This window comes from Hypoxylon fragiforme, assembly GCF_022984875.1.
Source record: "Hypoxylon fragiforme strain CBS 206.31 chromosome Unknown GGS25scaffold_2, whole genome shotgun sequence".
Taxonomy (NCBI): Eukaryota; Fungi; Ascomycota; class Sordariomycetes; order Xylariales; family Hypoxylaceae; genus Hypoxylon; species Hypoxylon fragiforme.
This window is the reverse complement of record NW_026054757.1, coordinates 4,078,048-4,096,630: the sequence shown is the minus strand read 5'-3', so window position 1 is coordinate 4,096,630 and position 18,583 is coordinate 4,078,048. Positions and strand designations below refer to the sequence as shown.

The 18,583-nt window shown below is 45.8% G+C and overlaps 6 protein-coding genes across 6 annotated transcripts; 4 read left to right on the top strand and 2 right to left on the bottom strand.

Moving 5' to 3' along the window:
- Positions 1-2,099: 2,099 nt before the first annotated feature.
- On the bottom strand, positions 2,100-3,005 carry GGS25DRAFT_478612 (uncharacterized protein). The gene has a single exon (XM_049259954.1). The coding sequence runs from the start codon at positions 2,399-2,401 to the stop codon at positions 2,186-2,188; it is 216 nt and encodes a 71-aa protein (XP_049120685.1). The 5' UTR covers positions 2,402-3,005; the 3' UTR covers positions 2,100-2,185.
- Positions 3,006-3,016: 11 nt separating this feature from the next.
- GGS25DRAFT_478609 (glycyl-tRNA synthetase) lies at positions 3,017-5,899 on the bottom strand. The gene is made up of 2 exons (XM_049259953.1): positions 3,980-5,899; positions 3,017-3,928 (listed from the first exon to the last, which is right to left on the bottom strand). Exons 1-2 carry the CDS (start codon positions 5,789-5,791, stop codon positions 3,533-3,535), a joined length of 2,208 nt encoding a protein of 735 aa, XP_049120684.1. The 5' UTR covers positions 5,792-5,899; the 3' UTR covers positions 3,017-3,532.
- Positions 5,900-5,958: 59 nt separating this feature from the next.
- On the top strand, positions 5,959-7,728 carry GGS25DRAFT_478606 (Brix-domain-containing protein). The gene is made up of 2 exons (XM_049259952.1): positions 5,959-7,381; positions 7,456-7,728. The coding sequence occupies exons 1-2, from the start codon at positions 6,277-6,279 to the stop codon at positions 7,599-7,601; spliced, it is 1,251 nt and encodes a 416-aa protein (XP_049120683.1). The 5' UTR covers positions 5,959-6,276; the 3' UTR covers positions 7,602-7,728.
- Positions 7,729-7,857: 129 nt separating this feature from the next.
- Positions 7,858-10,125, top strand: GGS25DRAFT_478605 (nucleoside transporter-domain-containing protein). The gene is made up of 2 exons (XM_049259951.1): positions 7,858-8,519; positions 8,609-10,125. Exons 1-2 carry the CDS (start codon positions 8,341-8,343, stop codon positions 9,795-9,797), a joined length of 1,368 nt encoding a protein of 455 aa, XP_049120682.1. The 5' UTR covers positions 7,858-8,340; the 3' UTR covers positions 9,798-10,125.
- An 889-nt stretch (positions 10,126-11,014) lies between these two features.
- GGS25DRAFT_151127 (uncharacterized protein) lies at positions 11,015-13,014 on the top strand. Its single transcript, XM_049256395.1, has 2 exons — positions 11,015-11,108; positions 11,569-13,014. Exon 2 carries the CDS (start codon positions 11,660-11,662, stop codon positions 12,782-12,784), a length of 1,125 nt encoding a protein of 374 aa, XP_049120681.1. The 5' UTR covers positions 11,015-11,108; positions 11,569-11,659; the 3' UTR covers positions 12,785-13,014.
- Positions 13,015-15,285: 2,271 nt separating this feature from the next.
- Positions 15,286-17,770, top strand: GGS25DRAFT_151088 (uncharacterized protein). Its single transcript, XM_049256394.1, has 2 exons — positions 15,286-15,757; positions 16,315-17,770. The coding sequence occupies exons 1-2, from the start codon at positions 15,491-15,493 to the stop codon at positions 17,689-17,691; spliced, it is 1,644 nt and encodes a 547-aa protein (XP_049120680.1). The 5' UTR covers positions 15,286-15,490; the 3' UTR covers positions 17,692-17,770.
- Positions 17,771-18,583: the final 813 nt, after the last annotated feature.

Genomic DNA, 18,583 nt, shown 5'->3' with positions numbered 1-18,583 from the left:
TTTGTTCAATATTTGTTCAATCCAAGGCTAGAACGCCACACCGTCAGTCCTAAACCTAGCCCTAGAAAACCATTCGTCATCTTGAAAGGAAATGAACCTGAAGGGGGGTCCAGTCAACTCACCCTAACGGGAATTAGGAATATCACAAGCACGGGGCAGGAGGACCAATTCAATCATAAGTAGGTAAACGTATTGGATAATAGATCAAATGCGGGTTCGGGTTTAGGTTCAAGTTCAAGATTATGAATAAACTGCCAAGCGATGGTTAAGAATAAGTAAGAATAATGGTTGAGGCCTGGGAAATTCGTATCGAGGCAGTTGCTTGTGAAAGGAGAAAGAGAGGGACCAGTTGCCTTTTTTTTATGCTCAATGCTAATAAAAAAAATGCTCGCGAAATAATTGAATGCTGGCTTTGCTTTGCTTTGCTCAAGGATCGGTTCGTACTGTGAGGAAAATCTCGAGAAATCGAAAATCGATTGAAAGGAGTCGGTTCGATCGGGAAAGAGATAAAACGAACGGTTCAACTAGACATCCGAGACGAGACCAAAAGCATCAATGCGGTGTCGAAATATCGGGTCGGGTCTTGCTCTCTCTCTCTCTCTCTCTCTCTCTTTGCTCTGCTCATTCACTAATACCCATACAGCTAGCTTAGGATAGGTAGATTGCTGGAGATTATATTTTATTCCTTTAAGGAAATCCAAATGAACAGTGTAAAAGATTAGTGAATGCAAATGAATTAAATGAATGAGCGATCAGCAATGATCACTCAAAAATCAATTTCTGTCCTATGGTAACAAAAAAAAAATAAGGAGAAGATGCATGCATGTATGAGTGGGTTGTGAGTGAGTTGTGTGTGTGTGTTTAAGCAAGTAAATGGCGAATGCAAATGCACAGGTACAAGAGGTACGGTAGAGGACATCTGGACCGATAAGACAGAAAACCTAAAAGTCATTTCCAAAGTTGGATTATGCCCCCATGTCCAGTCAGCAAAGGGGAAAGGGGGTTATCCATGTTAGGTCCCTCCATTGCTGTTAGAGGGGGGGCACTCTAACCTTTCTTGCCTCTAGTGCGTAGCTAGGTCCTATGTAGGGATTCTGCTAGGGAATTTGATTGAATGGCTTCCCTTAACAAAAATCCCCCCCGAAGCCTTAACATGGACAAGTACTGAATACATTTTGGATGTTTTATTGTTGGGCAGCGAACAGCTTCATTTCTGGGCAAAGCAGTCCCCTCTTTGAAGTAACTGGTTACATACCAGGATAACATGGATACCTGCATGGATACCTACATGCAACCTACATGCACCTAACTTGCACTAAGTATAGTACCTAGCCAGTGATGAGCGTTTAGTGGTTTACTGTTCAATTATTTCAATTACTATTTCAATTATTACCAAAGTCATCAACCGTGAACAACATTGAAATGTAGATCCTCTGACTCCAGTTCCTTAGCCTATCCAAACTTCCATGTACACTATTTAATATTATTATATTATACAAGCCTGAAGTATTTATTACCATGGCTTTCGTTTGGATGTGCTATACCCCTGATTAGTACTGATTAATAGTATTACTTGCCTACCCTAGGTAGTACGGCATAGTACACATTTGCGTGTAGCTGCTGAAAAGGGTTGCGCTTGAAAGAAAGGAAGGGAAAAAGGGATAGGTTCTTTCGTCCCTATATAAATCGGGATGACACAGGGACATCTGCATATATATATATGTATGTATGTATATATGACAGTTCCTGGCAGTAATACATAACTAATAATATCGTTGTTTCATCCCAGGCCCTGCGGTAGGTCACCTTACATACCTTTGACGTCCAACATAACCATAACTATGTTGAACGTCAAATCAACATTTATAGAAGACACTAGCCTGGGTACCTAGCTACTAGGTAGTGTAGGTATGTAACAATACATACATAGGTTACTGCATCTTTTTTGAGACGAGACAACCAACAGCAACGGACGGGCTTGTGTTGTGCGGCCCGTCACGCGTATCCAGGATCCTACCCGCCCTGTGAGACTCCGACACATGCACAGTCCGGCGCGAACGAGTCGCAATCGGCTCATACATGAATTAAATAATAAGCAGCCGAGAGACCTGTTCCTTTTTCCTTCTTTTTTATTTTAGGAAAATTTTTTTTTTGAAAGAACACCTGGGCCAACCAGTCCGGCCGGTCAATAGGAAACATTGAATACTATAAAACACACATGAGGTGGTAACGAATCGCGATCTCCCCGCCGTAGCCTTTCTTCTCCTCGGTTATCCCGAGTGTCACTCCACGTTACAGCCAACCCTCTTTGTGCACCGAGCAAGCAGCACACACACCAGAATCCAGATGTCCCCCATGCATGTAAGTAGGTAGGTAGGTAGGCAAGGTGCGAGGAATGCATCTTGCAGCAAGCAAGCAACGCAACGCAAGGGTCCTCGCAAAAGTCGGGATCGCCTGCTTACTTTGGGTAGACTACCCTCCTCAACCTTTCCTTAATCAGCACCGCACACGTCTTCTCTAAGCAGGTACGAAACGTCCAGATGTTCCTGTGGAAGGGCCTGTTTGTAATACTCCCCCGGCTTTCTTGACAGGTTCCCTGTGTAAGACCGTTTCACCACACCATGTAGCCGCGATCTGCCTCATACATACACTATCGTCACTACATACATACCCCAGGCACATAGTTACATACATTAGATGCAGCAGGCAACTTTTCCGCACAAGCGCAAGCAAGCGTGCGGCGAACAACAAACGGGGAAAACCTCAGCTGATTCTCGGCGATCGTTGTCCGCGCTTGGGCGCAAACGGCGAGAGCGAATCAGCGGTATCCATTTCTCAACCTTTCTCAACTTTTGATTCTCCCTTTACGCAAGAATATATCAATACACAGCAGGCATTTACAAAATAGGTTGCCCCAAAAAGTCCACTAACTTTAGGGCATTGGTTTCGCCAACGTGCGGATCTGTCGCAGAAATGTTCATGCTTGGCATGCTATTAGCCCCCCCCCCCCCCCTGGCGGTTTTGTCTGCTGCATGTAATTGGCCAAACAAGGTCAACAGGGGCCAACAGGGGCAACTTGGAATCCTACCCCTGATGGTGTAGTCCTTCTTTCAACTCGTCTGCGAACAGAGTAATAAATATCACTTGATTCAATGTGTTGCTACGCAGTAAAACAGAAAAAAGGAAGAAAAGGAGCATGGCGTAACTGTCCACATTGAAAATTCGCGTAGAGGTATCGTGATCTCTGAAAAGAGTATCCTTCCACAATTGTCTACATCCACAAGGCTTGTCTTGAAGTTATCCCCAACTTCCAGGAGTCTTGTTTGCTCAGTCCCTTGATCGTTGGTATACTGGGGCGGCATACTTGGAGTGGTCAGGATCTACCATTGAAACTATCTGAGAATGAGAACTGGGGGATAAGCTCTTTCACGTCTCTCCAGTCCCCATTAGCCTTCCTCCTACACTTTATGCTTGAGGCCTCCAGTTTGCAATGATTACCGTCTTGAGTTTAACCGATTCCCTATCTCCAGAATCAGCGAGTAGCGATCTCCACCTCCTGTCCCTCGAATATAGGTAATTCAGTCTCAACGTCCTTCCATTGCTTACTACCGTCAACTACAGACTGAATTGCAGCGATGATCTTGTCTTCGTCTGCGCGAACTTGCTTGGTCGAGTCACGATCTCGGAGTGTGATAGTGGAATCTTGAACCGTCTGGAAATCAACTGTAATGCCAAGCGGCGTGCCTAGTTCGTCATTACGGCTGTATCTCTTTCCAATAGTTGCTGAAGAATCATCGATGCGGTTGGAAATGCCCATCTTTCTAAGCTTTTGCGAAAGCTTGTAGCAGATTGGTCTAAATTTCTCGTTGGCTGATAATGGGACAATGAGCACCTTCGTAGGAGCTACGGTTGGCGGGAATGATAGGACCTGAGTAGGGTTAGCATCGTTTTCATATCATAGAGAAAAATATGAACCTACACCGCGGGCTTCATCACCACCTGCGCTTCCTCGAGTCCAGAAGTTGTGCTCCATAAGAGCGTATAATATTCTACCGATGCCAAAAGATGGCTCGATGACGTTAGGGGTGTACTCCCTGACGTGCTCTGTTCTCGTTCGGCGTTCGATCGCGATAAGGTCTTTCGAGATCTCGACCTTCCCATCGGCAACACCAGGTACCTCGAGGGTGATGCTACCCTTCTCGTTCAAGTCCTTTGCGAGAGCCTCTCGTTGAGTTTGGGTGGTTGCTTCGACAGCGGCCTCCACTGTCTTGCCATCCTTTTTGAAATGGGGGCCAAACTTCTTCTTTTGCACATCAACCTGCCATTCCTCCACCACTAGAGGTTCTGGTAGCTGTTCACGGACGATCAGGGGTGCGCCAGTCCTCTTTGCGTGGACACTCAGATCGTAAGCACTACGGTCAGCACAGCCAACACACTCAACCCAGCCATAGGAGGTGAAAAGCTCGGCATCCCAACAGTCAGCAGCATAATGGGCCATCTCGTTTGCCATATGCTGTCTAAAGCGGATCTTAGACTGATCTACGCCAATCTTCTTGAGGAACAGATGAATGCGGGCCAAGAAGTAACCCAACGTCTCGTTGTCTACGGTGCCATTAGCTACAGCTTGGCCAATTGACACCTTTTCGACCTTCGTTTGGCCAGCTAACTGGGTCTCGCGATTTAATAGCACTAGTTCAGTATCCTTGACTTCTGTAAATCGAGGATGTTTCTTGCCACCGTTGGGGTCCACGAAATGCTCGATTTCGGCCATTAGGAATTCGCGCACACGTAGTAGACCGGCTCGGGGGGATATTTCGTTTCGGTAAGATCTGCCAATGGATGCAGATGCAAATGGCATCTGACCCTGGTTAAACTCAAGCAACTTGGAGAAGTTGAGGAACTGGCCCTGAGCAGTCTCTGGTCTGAGGTATCCAGCAAGATTGCTGCTAGGACCAATAGCCGTCTGGAACATGAGGTTGAAGGCGACAGGTGGAGAGGGTTGTTCGTTAGTCGCTGCATTCCGGAGATCGTACTTCTTGATCAACTCGCCGAGCTCTTCGCCGTTGTAGTTGTCGATCTTGGCTAGTACCTCCTCGTATTCCTTGACAACTGCATCGTCTAGCTTAACTGCCTCGTGGGTTCCCTTCCCCTTTCGCTTTTTCTTCTTAGGGTCTTCCTCCTTCTCCTCAACCTTTTCACCGCGGGCTTCCTTGTCGCCTTTTAGGCGGGCTTCTAGAACTTCTTCAACAAAGTGGTCGGCGCGAATGATCTCGCCATTCTTGGGATCTTTACACATCCAATCGGCAAATTTATCCACGTGGCCACTGGTCTTCAGAACTTCGTGTGGGGTCAAGACCGAACAGTCAACCTCCAGCATATCCTCCTCGAGTACGAAGTGTTTTCGCCATACATCGATGATATTAGCCTGGAGACCGCAGCCAGAAGGACCATAGTCGTAAAGGCCAGCAACACCGCCGTAAATCTCGAAGGAAGGGGTGTAGAACATTCGTCGTCGAAGCATGGAATCTAGCGAAGGTCGGTCGAGGGGTTGCCCCTTGAGGGTAGTGGCTGTAGCTGTCGCCATATCTGGAGTTTTTTTAATATTCGAGTAGTCGAGAATAGAATGTGAAGTTGACGTCGAATTATGGAAATGTTGTGTGCCAAATGCACCAAATATACCAGAGATTGCGACAGTATTTCTCTTTCTCCAGGTATTAGTTAGACTTTTCGAGTAAGTTGCACGATCTAAGCTCGGCGCAAATTTCGTAATCACAAGATGTGCGCGGTTCATGGAGATGTTTTCATTATTAGCTTATGTGGTAGTGACCGACAATGCCTAAGCCTTATATGCAGAATTACTATGTAGTAAGGAATTAAGGAATTGAGTCACGACCAATATTTTTCCAATTTACCCCTCGGTCTAGTTAAACCCCTCCATCGCTTGCACCGGTCCCTCTAAAAGATTTAGAATTTACTTCGTACGCCAGATAAGAACCTTTTGGACGATAAGAGACCCACCTACGCTAGTAGCCATTTGATCCACTAAAATTTTCAGATGCAAGTCAACATTGAACTCTGCAAATGTTCTGCAAATGTTCTTTCGCGAATCTTTTTACTTTACATGTTACGAAGTTCGTATATACCAGACATAATTACTCGAGAAAAGAAAAGAAAAACCAGATTTGAACACTTGAGTTCATCTATACGGCGTCCCATAATATGTCAACCATATCCTAGGCTTTTGTATATCAACATATTCGATCAACAAGTAACAATATGGGTTCATACAAGTCTACTTCGTTGTCTAAGAAGACAGGCAACAAACTTCACCGAAAATCATTATACGTGAAGCAGAAGAGAGAGCGCGAAAAGGAGAAGCGCGAGTCTCAGTTTCGAAGAAAGAAGGAGGAGGACAAAGATCCCGAATTGCGTAGGGAACGAGTCAAGCGAAACCAACCCGCAACTATCGACCGAAAACGTGTCTGGGATGATGTTGACGATGATGGACTTGGCGCAAGCGTTGACATGGAGCAATTTCTTAAGAAAAGGCGCTTACAACAAGAAGAAGCAGAAGAGAAGCTGGCAGTAGATGAGGAGCAAGGCGACGGATCCGAGGAAAACGAAGATGACCAAGATAGTATGCTAGGTTCGGATGATGGCGATGATGAAGAGTCGGACGAGGAAGCTGCCGCAAAAGCTCGCGCAAAGCAAGTAATTCGAGACGACAGTATTGCACCTTCAACTACGTCGACAAATCTTGACCTTACACCGGAATCATTAGTAGCGAAATTCCCAACGCTCTTCTCAGATGATGGACCTCCAGAGCCCCAGGTCTTGGTTACCACCACTCTCAACTCAACCCTTCACGACCAAGCGAGATTACTTTGCACCCTATTCCCCAATAGCACATACATTCCACGATCAGCACACAAGTACGGTTATAAGTTTAGTGTGAGGGAGATCTGCAAATTTGCAGGTAATAGGGGATTTCGCTCAGTCATGATCCTGAGGGAGGACCAAAAGAAACCAATTGGCCTGGACATCATCCATCTACCATCAGGGCCAACATTCCACTTCAGTATATCCAACTGGGTTGAAGGCAAGAAGCTCCCAGGCCATGGAAATCCTACCAACCACTATCCAGAACTACTGCTCAACAACTTCAAGACGCCATTAGGTGTCCTCACTGCAAGGCTCTTCCAGACGCTTTGGCCCAAGACGCCCGAGCTTCAAGGTCGTCAAGTAGTCACATTGCACAACCAACGTGATTACATATTCCTTCGTCGACACAGATATGTGTTTCGAGACAAGAGACCAACAGAAAAAAGTGTGGTTGGCGCAGATGGAAAGGAGATGAAAGGAGTGGAACAGATTCGCACAGGTAAGATAATATTGCATACAACATACTATGATTACATGCAACCATTGGCTAACCACTTTTCCTCTTATTTACAGGTCTTCAGGAGTTAGGCCCTCGGGCAACTCTTAAACTTAGACGCATTGATAAAGGCATTGGTCGGGCTGGGAGCGAAGGAGAAGATGCTATACAATGGGAATGGAAGGCAAAGATGGAAAAGGTACGAACGAGATTCAATCTCTAAGAGTGTTCAAACTATTCTTGTTTGTATGCCTACTGAGTGGTTGAGTCAATATACCCGAAGTTTTGAATGTTCAACGTCTGCATGTGGTTGAAATGTGCTCCTTATCCTTATATACGTATGTACTGACCCTCTTGCTGGACATGCATAACTTGAATGAATGCATTTAATCATGATTTGCACATGTGGGTTAAATACCTACATAACTAGTATGTAAGTTACCTAACCTAGTACTTACGGAAGATCGGAATTCAACAATGAACATTCATTAAGTGTAATGGCAACATCCCTGTAGTTATTGTGCCATGGGGAACATGGAACATTAGAAGCCAACTAACCTAACCTTGAGTTAGTTACTTGGCGTTCTTGCATTTGTACGTATGTAATCTACGTACATTGTACATACATAGTCCAGTCATGCTCTTCACATGATGTTTTACATCTTGACATCTTAGAAATCCACTTTCATACTCCCATCCCATGATCCACGATATCCGTTAATGACCTCTTCAACTTTGGGATTCATTAGTTGTAATACACCCTAAGTAATTTCGGGTTTATTGCTTCAACCATATCGATCGTCATGATTCAGTGAATACTTCCATCGGTAGTCACTCAGCTACCTATCGCTTACCGTAAAGTCCCTCCTTAAGATTACAGCCCTCCGTTCGAGAGAATACCGAATGTAAACCGCAGCAATATCATACCAACTGCAGCCACGGACACTCCTACAAACGCCATCATGGACCGGGTCCGTTCGTTGTTCCAGGCAAGGAAGAATAATGAAGAATACCAACCTTTAAACGAGGATTCGGAATCTATTGAAGAGCCGTTGGAACATTCGGGCCAGGATGGGGTACCCTTCTCATGGATCGAGTATAGCCTCTTCGCCTTGCTCGGCGTTGCGATGCTATGGGCCTGGTACGCATACTTTCATCATCATACGTCTGGGGTCAGGTTGTTACGAGCATATGAGTAAACGTGTGATGGCTAATGAAACACTTGAATAGGAATATGTTCCTTGCGGCGGCGCCCTACTTCCAGCTTCGATTTGAAGATAACGACTGGATTCTAGACAACTTCCAATCCGCCATCATATCAATATCAACACTTGGGAATTTAGGGACTATGATCATCTTGACGAATGTTCAATCTACGGCCTCTTATCCGTTCCGAATTAATCTTGCTCTATATATAAACGTCGTCATCTTTGCGTTGCTAACTGCTTCGACTGTTCTGTTTCCCGGCGTGTCGCCTTCGGCATACCTAGTATTCTTGTTGATTATGGTGGGATTCACAGCATGTGCATCTGGGCTGATACAAAATGGGGTGTTCGCGTTCGCATCGAGTTTCGGGAGACCTGAATATATGCAGGCGATTATGGCAGGGCAAGGCGTAGCAGGCGTTCTTCCTGCGCTCGTTCAGGTTACCTCGATTCTTATCTCGCCGCCATCAGATACTACTACCAAGGCGAGAGGAGAGGCTTTATCGGGCAATGAAAAGCCAGCTTTTATCTACTTTCTGACCGCGGTCATTATATCCATCATAGCGCTCGTGGCTTTCATTCCGCTGGTCCAACGGCACAACCGCATCATTGAGAATCGTATGATGGAGCAAATGGCCGCGTCAACAACGAGTATCGAGTCAGCTGAGCGTTCGGCACGCAAAGTTGTTAGCATGCTCACCCTCTTCAAGAAACTGCACTGGCTCGCGGGCGGGGTGTTTATGTGCTTTGCTGTCGCCATGTTCTTCCCTATTTTCACACCCAAAATACTATCAGTCACACCACCGGAAGAAGCGAGCCTACTATTAAAACCTGCCGCATTTATCCCACTCGGGTTTCTCTTTTGGAACCTCGGCGATCTCGGAGGCAGAACCAGCGCACTCTTCTTGTCACTCCGTGAACGGCCTGTGCTACTGTTTGTAGCGAGCATTGCACGGTTACTATTCCTGCCGCTTTACACGCTGTGTAACCTCCACGGCAAAGGAGCGATTATCAACAGTGATGTGTTCTATCTATTGGTGGTGCAGTTCCCGTATGGTTTTACCACCGGGTGGTTGGGGTCCAACTGCATGATGGCAGCTAGTGACTGGGTTGAGGAAGGAGAAAGAGAGGCATCTGGGGGGTTCATGGGATTAGCTATAGTGGCTGGGTTGGCATTTGGCAGTCTGCTGAGCTTCACTGCGGCCGGTATATGATATGATGGCATAGGACCGTAAGCTAGTAGCCCTGGAGGATTGTGGCAACCTAGTTCCTTGAAATTCATGATAGAGTGATCATTAGGCATATCGGGTATGGCGTGGATAGATCTCACCTAAGTTGAAGGATTGCAATGGTTATTTGCTCTTACTGAATGCCTAGCTACCCGACTCGGTGGATATTAGATCGCCGTGCATATGTAAGCCAACGAATTAGCGTGCTGGGATGATAGTTCACGATGTTCATTCTACGACCAGTTAGGTATCGGGTGCCGAACTATTAATTAATCTTAAATAAAATTCGGTCACACGGATGGCCGTTATGTATACGATGGCATGTAGAGCAGATTGATAGGATCATGGATAACGTACATACCTACATGCTGCCTACCTATGTAGTGCCTAGGCGTGTATGCACACCCTTGAAGTCGTACATGTTGGTGTGTAAGTAGGACGTAGGTATGTATAGGTATGTATAGGTATGTAGGACTTCCAAGTTATCAACTGTATATTACATATAGTTGCATACATGTATGAAGGCGTTTAATTGCTAAATTTGTTCTTTTTTTAGATCCTTTTGTAGCTCGAGTGGTAGACAGGTAGGCATAGTTATTATATCCATATGCATATTACAGCATGTAGGGGGGGGGGGCAAATAAGGAACTTAATTGAAGCGTAAGGGGGGGGACAGCCCGGAGAGGCCCTCTGAGACTGCGCCACTGTCCACTGTAGGTACCTATTAGGTACCATACAATGGCATACATACCTAATACATACCACTAATAGGTAGGTAATGTATTAGCATGGTAGGTAGTTATTGTATGTCAACGAATTGATGCAAAGGTCGGCCTGCGCGCAGCCGCACTTTTTAGGTTGAACTTTTTTTTTATTTTTAAAAAAAGAATTGACCCAAAGAACCCAAAGAACCCCAAGAACCCCCCGGCGGCAGTTGAGTTTAAATGTTTCAAACGTCATAAATGCAATCCACTCTCTCCATTCGTTTTTCGCCTTTTTTCCAAGTTACTTACCTAGTACTATAGTACATACTTTCTCATGCCGTTCGATTGGAGACGGAAGGGTCTGGCCCTTTTCATTTTTTTATAGTTCCTTTTTTCTCTTTGCATTCGTACATTCATATCATTCGTATCATAAATAATATCTGGGGTTCATTCTTACTTTGTTATTCGTATAATTCAATATCGAATATTGTGCTTCCTTCCCTATCTATCACCTAATGTTTCATTCCCATTGATACGTCCACTCGTTTAGAGTAACATACCTTTTTTTTAATTTTTAGGGGGGGAGGAGTAAGTGAGTGTGAGTGAGAGGTTCTCATTATTGCCATTGTCATTGTCATTGCCATTGTCGCTATCTATCAGTGCTCTCCTCTCCCGAGCTGAGCCTTAATTCTTATTTGCAGAGTTAATTATTTCTCATCTTTTAGGTTTTCAGGTTTTCAGCTGTGCTACCTCAAGTGCTACGTTTATATACTGTACAGTCTGTACAGTCTGTACAGTCTGTACTACCATACTACTTACCACCTACTACCTTACTACCCACTGACTACTATCTACAACCTAGTACCCAGTAGCAGCGGCAGCAGTAGTGAGTGGTAGTGAGTGGTAGTAGAACAACAGTACATGATAGACAAAGGCAATAGCTAAGAGCTGCCCGCTCTTGTAATCTCTCACTCACCATATATTCATCTCATCTCTCTTCTTGCCTTGATGTCTCTTCCTCTTTGACCTAATTCTTCTATTTAATCTGCAAGCTTCCTCTCTTCCCCCTTTACAATTCTTATCTTTTCTGTTTCGGCAAGGAATCAAGGAACCAAGGAATCGGAGAATAAAGGGATAATTACCATGAGACCTCTTCTAGATATCTGGAGTGAGCTCTCCAAACCGCTCCCCGCGGGGTTAGGCGTTGAGCATATCCGACCCGCCCTCACAGCTAAAGAGTTATATGAAATGAGCTATATCCTTCATCGATCTCATTTCACTCATCTTGCCGAAGGCCGCGCCAACGCTGTCTTCAGTATCAAGGAGCCGAACCACCCGGCAATTCCCGTGGGCTTTTTCCGAGGGACCCTACTGCGCGTACCTAAAGCAACGCCTGATGTCACGCCATGCGACTACGAGACCCTTCAGGACTTTCAAGAGAAGTTCGTTGACGTCCATGTCGGTCGCGAGCACATCGTACCTCAAGTCCTAGTCAGAATTACCCAAACTGTAGCAACCGCCCTCAATGCCAAGCGTGATAGCGCTCTTCGGGCTAAGGGTATAAAAGGTGATCTAAGCACCATCCTTCCTGGCTATGCCATGTTAGTTGAGGATATGGGCCCATCGCCGGGCTACATGGCCCTCGAATTTAAACCCAAGTGGCTGGCTCAGTCTCCTATGGCTCCTAAGAACGCAACGCGCTGTCGGACCTGCGCTAGAGAGGCCCTTCGCAACAGCAAGGCGAGAATAAAAAAAGGCGGCAAAGTATCGACACCCGTGTGCCCCCTGGGCCTCATCCACGAAAACCGCGCCGTAGTGCTGAGCACTATCGATCGAATCGCACCTAAGTGGTCCGAGCGGGATCGAGAGCGGCTCGCCGACGCCCTCAAAGAAAGTGGAGTTCTCGAGAGGCTCCGAGATCTGCAGGCGGAGGGTGACTCCGGGGACGCCCTTTTTACACGACCCTCGGATTCGCGGTTCGGGTTATCGATGACGTTACGCGACTGTTCGTGCTTCGTGCGCATGCCGATGGACCGCAATGCACCCGTAATCATCAAACTCGCCGACGTGGACAAGAAGAATTGGCGCGAGAAACAATCATATTGGCAGAAGAGACATAATGATCTCGTTAATGAGGGCTGGTACCATGGCGAAGAGAACACGACCCCGCCACTCGAGACGGCATGCGTGTTAAGACTTGAGTACTGCCTAGCAAGGGGCCTCGAGGTCCCTCTGGCGTTTCGCAGCCGGCTGAAGCGTCAAAAGTAGCCAGAGGCTACTGAAGTAAATGCTGCATATGTTCCGGGGAAGAGTTGTGGTTTTTCCTATGTCATTCATGTCTTACATTTATGAGAAGATGATCTTAACGCTACGAGTAATCATACCGGGGTAAAAAAGGGGGGGTGTGGTTGGGGGATCATCTGGTTGGGTGGGTGGCACGCTTTCGTTACACACAAGAATTACCTATAGAAAGGTCTGGTCGCGAGGCCATAGTCGGCAAGGGTGTCTATCAATTGTTTTTTTTTTTCGGGGAGTATGTTTGTCTTACACACATGGAAATATGTTTCAGAATTTAGGAACTGGAACAGGGAGTGAGAGAAAAGGAAGGCAAATGGTAATCCTTTGGGGGTAACGGGGGGAAGGGTTGGCTTTTGATTTTATAACCAACACTTTTCTTTTGTCCTTGTTTTATATTTTTTTCCTTCATTCCTACCTAAGGTAGATACGCCTAGGACGTAGTACTTGTCAATTTATCGACTTCTATTTTTGATGAATCACTCATCTCGAAACGAGAACGTGCTGTTTGAGGCTTGTCAGTTTTCGTGATAGGCAGGTACCTATACGAAGCTAGAATCGAGAGTCCACCGGTACTTGGGTAGTAGGTATGCACGCTTGCAAAAATTTTCGGGAGATTTTCATGCGTCAAGGCTTTCGTGCCTAGATCCATTATTATGTAGGTAATTAGGTATGTCGGTATTGGTCATGGGTAAGTAGGTAGGAATTCCCGATCGATGTTCATGTGGCTGATGGAGAGAAACCACAGGCACGGATATCGACACACATACACGCACACCGCACGCACACAAATACTAGGCATTCATGCGAATTCGAATATTGATTGAGAAAAAAAAAAAAAAGTAGATCGAATCCATAAACATTGTTTAAGACAAATAATGAAGGTCTGGTATATTGTATACTCGGGAATAAAGATTATATGTACCAAGTTGTAGGCATATACTCTTTTCTTTCCGTGTGTAGGGTTTAATGTTGTTTCTAAAGAAGATTGAATCCCAGATGGGATATATGACCGCTTGAAATAGATATTGGAAGCAACCCTTGCTTCCTCTTATATATGATTTTTATACATATATCTGATTCATCTACCTGAGTAATCACTTTGCCATGTATGTAGGTGTGTATGTATATACAATACAATACACAGATCTGGCGGTGAGAAGTTTGAATCATGAAGAAGGGAGTAGAATACATGACATGCATAACTACTGTTAAACTACGCCGTACATACCAACCTTAGATGTTGTATGTAAGTAACATACCTTGGGTATGTAAGGATCACAACCCAGAAAATAAGAAGAGTTGTCTCGTCCCGGCTGGATGGAAAAAATAACCGGGGAAGCCGATCGGTTAGGGCTTAAAGGTTAAGACAAGAAGCCGGCATCATCTTTGAGCCCGAGGTTGCTTGGCTGGGTTTTTAATGAATTAATACGTACATACAATACATCTATCCATATTTACCTAGTAATATGTACGATACAACTTTGGCACTTACACACTAACTAATGCAGTTGAGATCATTGAGGGGACCGGGACCACTTCTAAACTCCAGGCTTGTTCCCTATTCAATGTTATCTCGATGAATAAAAAAAGAGGGAAAAGCTCGCGTGCCTCTTTCCAATAAGTTAAACCTTGGAAGTTCAGAGTTTCTACATAACTGGTCGGCCCTGACGAGTGTCTGGGTAGGGTGAAGTCCAACAAGATTTGCAGTGGCGGGCCGGGCTAACGAATCCGGCCGTTTTCGCTTCTTTTTTTTTTTCTTTTTTTTTGCGGGTGGTCCCCTTGAAAGTGGTCCCCTTAAAACCCCGTCTGGCAGGCCAAGCTTGTTTGGATGTCAGCCGTCAACGTCAGTCGAGCCATGCACAGACCACATGCTCTACTATGTGTAGTGGTAGTGACCGTAGTGTAGTATTAACCCTAGCTTGGGGGCTTGCCAAGACCGCACTAGCAAGGCCGATAGAGCATAACCCGCTTCCCAGAAAGCGCGTTTTTCTCCGCAAGTCTCCATTGTAAAATATCTCCTTAGCCAACCAGGTAAGCTCCCCAGATCCCCTTATGCACTAAAAGGAAAGAAAAAGGAAAGAAAAAGGAAAGAGAAGAAAAAAGAGAAATTGAAGTAAAAAACTGTTTTGCTGTTTTACTGTTTAAATTATCTATGCACGTTCTGGCGCGACCTCGACCTCTCACGATTCGTTCGATTCCTTTCCTCATTCATAAAAGCTTGCTTCGGAGTGCAGCGATAGCGTCATGCCCTGCACAAATCCTTTGATCCCTTTCCTTATCAAATATTAGTCCCTTATACTTTCGTACACGACCCTTTTTCCTATCCACTCTACCACTCTACTTACGTATCATACGATACCTTTCTACCTATCGTTTACCACTCGTTCAACTTCACCGCACACGATCAGCCACTGCTTCGTGGGATAATTTGTGGTTCGATCTAGTCAAATTCCCCGGTTGCCCGCCACCTCGAACCCGGCACACCGACTTACATTATTATTTTAGTTGTATTCTATCTCAATACAGCAAAGCCAAAGCAGCCCCTCCTCTCCTACCTAACTGTTATCGCCAAACACCACCACTATCACCACTGCCACCACTACACCCAACTATACGATGCGAATGCGAATATAACCATACCTATCAAATCAAATCATATCAAATGCTTCACTCGACATGGCTTTCAACTTCAACTGGTCGCCGCTTACGGCCGACGCCGACTTCTATAGAAGAGCGCAGGAGCTTCTTACCAACGCATTAAACAAGTCCCCGAAACCTCCTATAATCGTCGATGATATCCTCGTCACCGAACTCAACCTTGGCTCCGTGCCTCCCGAGCTGGAAATCTTGGAGATTGGAGATTTGGCCGAGGACAGATTTCGCGGAATCTTTAAAATGTGTTATTCAGGTGATGCATTCTTAACACTGCGGACCCGAGTACAAGTAGGTGCTAGAATTTTTTTTTTCTCTTTGCTTTTTTTCTCCTAGGATGTTCTGCGGGTTCCTCGGCCCAGCTACATCTTAGAACGGAGGCTGTCCATGACCGAATCCCCACTGCTATGGGGTTTTCCTATACCTATTTCACGATCCTGTACCAAGAAGCCCTGTCAAGGTGGTACGCTGTCGATCGGTCAAGAGCTTCACATACTATATATTTATCGACATCATCGTCATTGTTATTTTAATTGGGGCAAGTGCTCGCGGGGTCACACATGAAGCTCTTTGTCTCAAAATTGTCAGCGCAATCAACAGCCACAACAGCTACAATAGCTCTCTCAAGCACTTTTCTAACCCCCTTTTCTTTTCTTTTCTTTTTTGTATGGGCCTACGCGGAAATTCATGCTACTTCAAAAGTTTTACGCGTTTGTGGAGCTTTTGCATGAATCGTGTAATTACTACCACAGGGGTTCGCGTCTTTATCTCCCGACGATGATTTCTCGCTTTCCCCAACTTTAAGCCGAGGTTTGTGCATCATAAGATCGCTAATGTCGCAATCATAGGCAAATCCCCTGAACACATACCTGTCTGCCAAGCCAACTTTCACATCACCACAACCCTTAGCGGCGGCAGCAAGTCTCACGATACCTCTATCCATTACCTTATCGGAGATCAAGTTGTCCGCTTTCATTATCTTAGTCTTCTCGAAGCAAAAAGGTCTTACTTTGGTATTCCGAAATGATCCGCTCGAATCCCTCAAGGTCTCTTCGACCTTTGACTCGATCCAATTCGTTCGAGACTACCTTCAGAGAACGATTGAAGGGCAATTGCGAAACTTGATGATGGATGAGCTGCCGGCTATAATCCACAAACTGTCGCTACGACTCTGGTGCCCTGACCAATTGCCTCGAGAAGAAATGTCGAAAGAAAGTCCGGAAGATGAGGCTGTTGTTGACCCCTTCGCCAACCCACCCCCAGAAGCGGTTGATTCGAATGGCCATGTGCTCGATGCGAATGAGATTGCGTCATTGTCCTTGCATGGTGGCTCGGAATTGCAGTCTCTATTTTCGCAAAAGAACCTATTGAAATTAGCAGCACTGAATGATTCCCAGCGGACATTATCACTGTTCACTCCCGGGATTCGTGATGTGTTATTTAGAGCTTGGGCTGGATCAATGGACCGCAATGATACCGGCTACTCTACGCCGATCATGACACCCAGCCTAATGCGCACACATTCTGTACAAGGGGCCAGCAACACGTATACTTTCACCGATGCAAGCAGCTTAGACCAGGGCAGTCTACCGTCTCGGCCATCGTTAACGAGTCTTCACACAGCCACGACCGGCTTAGCCCTTGGTGCCAGTAGGCATTCCAGAGGTTCCCGCAAAAAGAAGACACGGGTGGTTAACCTACGGCGCACAAAAACCGGAAGCGAGGCAAGCAGCGACGTTAGTGAGACTATGTCGTCGGATACTACTTCCATTGCTGGCCCCTTTTCGGAGCCAATATTACCCCCTTCGATATCGGAGGATCCCGAAGACGATTTGATAGATGATGTGCCTTTTTCTGGTACGCTTCGGTTCGGGTTGGATAAGGATGCACCATCTCGGTCTCCTATGAATATGGATTTGTATCAAGGTCCAGCCAGCCCAGAGGTCAACCCTATGGAGTCGGTAGTGGTACAGGGTGATGCGCAGGTCCCAAAGGTCCAGCAAGAGAAGCCTTTAGGAGCCACTATTCCTATTCCTAAACTACAGTTTAATCTTGAGCGGCATCGGCCCAATGGGTCTGACACCTCATCCGTAATCCTTGAACAGGCTTGGATTATGAAGATGGCTGGTGAAATTGCTCGTCGGGTTTACGACGAGAAACAACGAAATGAGAATTTCTGGGCGGAGCGTGACGACACCCCGCCCCCGGCTTACGAAGCGACATAATAGAATGCACGACATTACAGCAGGATCGATCATTTCCAAGATTTCCGTTTGTCTATACAGCTAGACTGTAAATATGGGACATGGCGTTACGACAAGGGTTGTTGTGGGGGTGGGGTGGAAATTGGCGGTGAAGATATCCCCCAATGTCTGTCTACCTTTAGTAGGTAATGTCTATTTGAGACGGTGGTCTACAGCAGAGGTGTTTTAGGCGTACCGGACTAGAAAAAGAAGAGGTGGCATTGTTTATGATTTTTGTTCCCAAGACGGATTGCTTTTTTTTTTCCTTTTTACACGGTCCCTTTTCTGTTTTATCCTTCAAGTCTCGGACACAAAAGAGAGCAGAGCCAGCATGAGAGCGAGCGAGCAAGCAAGAAAAGCTTATGACTCGACTTTTGAAAGAAAAGCATTGCGATGCATTCACGTTCATGCCCTCATCGAGGGGTTTTCTTTTGTTCACGAGACAGGCTTTACTTCCCTTCCGTCCTAGAAGGGCCAACGAAGAAGAGGAAGAGAAGAAAGAATTTGAATATGTAGTTTCATACACACACACGCACAGAAAAGGGCGGCAAAAGGAGCATAGGCATTGGATGGATTGGAGGGATGGATTCATGGAAAGGGGGGGTCTGGGTAGGGCTATTCACCTGTCTATACATACATACCTTACCTATGTACCTGTACCTAAGCCAAGCTAAGCTAGTAGATTAGGTATCTGGCTAGCTTACTAGGCAGGCAGGCAGGCAGACATAGCATCATGGTTGGCATGTCTGGGTAGATAGGTAGGGAAGGGTATGGGTAGAGGATAAGGGCATTACTTTATCCCGATACAAACTTCGCTGTTCTCTTGAAAAGAGAGAAAAGAGAAAGATACAACAAAAAATCACTCGAGGCAGGT

Bases quoted from the DNA above. Each gene is read 5' to 3' on its own strand.
- GGS25DRAFT_478612 (XM_049259954.1), bottom strand. From the start codon at position 2,401: ATGCATTCCTCGCACCTTGCCTACCTACCTACCTACTTACATGCATGG.
- GGS25DRAFT_478609 (XM_049259953.1), bottom strand. From the start codon at position 5,791: ATGAACCGCGCACATCTTGTGATTACGAAATTTGCGCCGAGCTTAGAT. The intron at 3,929-3,979 runs GTAGGTTCATAT...AACCCTACTCAG, and splicing joins GTGGTGATGAAGCCCGCGGT to GTCCTATCATTCCCGCCAAC.
- GGS25DRAFT_478606 (XM_049259952.1), top strand. From the start codon at position 6,277: ATGGGTTCATACAAGTCTACTTCGTTGTCTAAGAAGACAGGCAACAAA. The intron at 7,382-7,455 runs GTAAGATAATAT...TCTTATTTACAG, and splicing joins AGTGGAACAGATTCGCACAG to GTCTTCAGGAGTTAGGCCCT.
- GGS25DRAFT_478605 (XM_049259951.1), top strand. From the start codon at position 8,341: ATGGACCGGGTCCGTTCGTTGTTCCAGGCAAGGAAGAATAATGAAGAA. The intron at 8,520-8,608 runs GTACGCATACTT...ACACTTGAATAG, and splicing joins GTTGCGATGCTATGGGCCTG to GAATATGTTCCTTGCGGCGG.
- GGS25DRAFT_151127 (XM_049256395.1), top strand. From the start codon at position 11,660: ATGAGACCTCTTCTAGATATCTGGAGTGAGCTCTCCAAACCGCTCCCC.
- GGS25DRAFT_151088 (XM_049256394.1), top strand. From the start codon at position 15,491: ATGGCTTTCAACTTCAACTGGTCGCCGCTTACGGCCGACGCCGACTTC. The intron at 15,758-16,314 runs GTAGGTGCTAGA...TCGCAATCATAG, and splicing joins CACTGCGGACCCGAGTACAA to GCAAATCCCCTGAACACATA.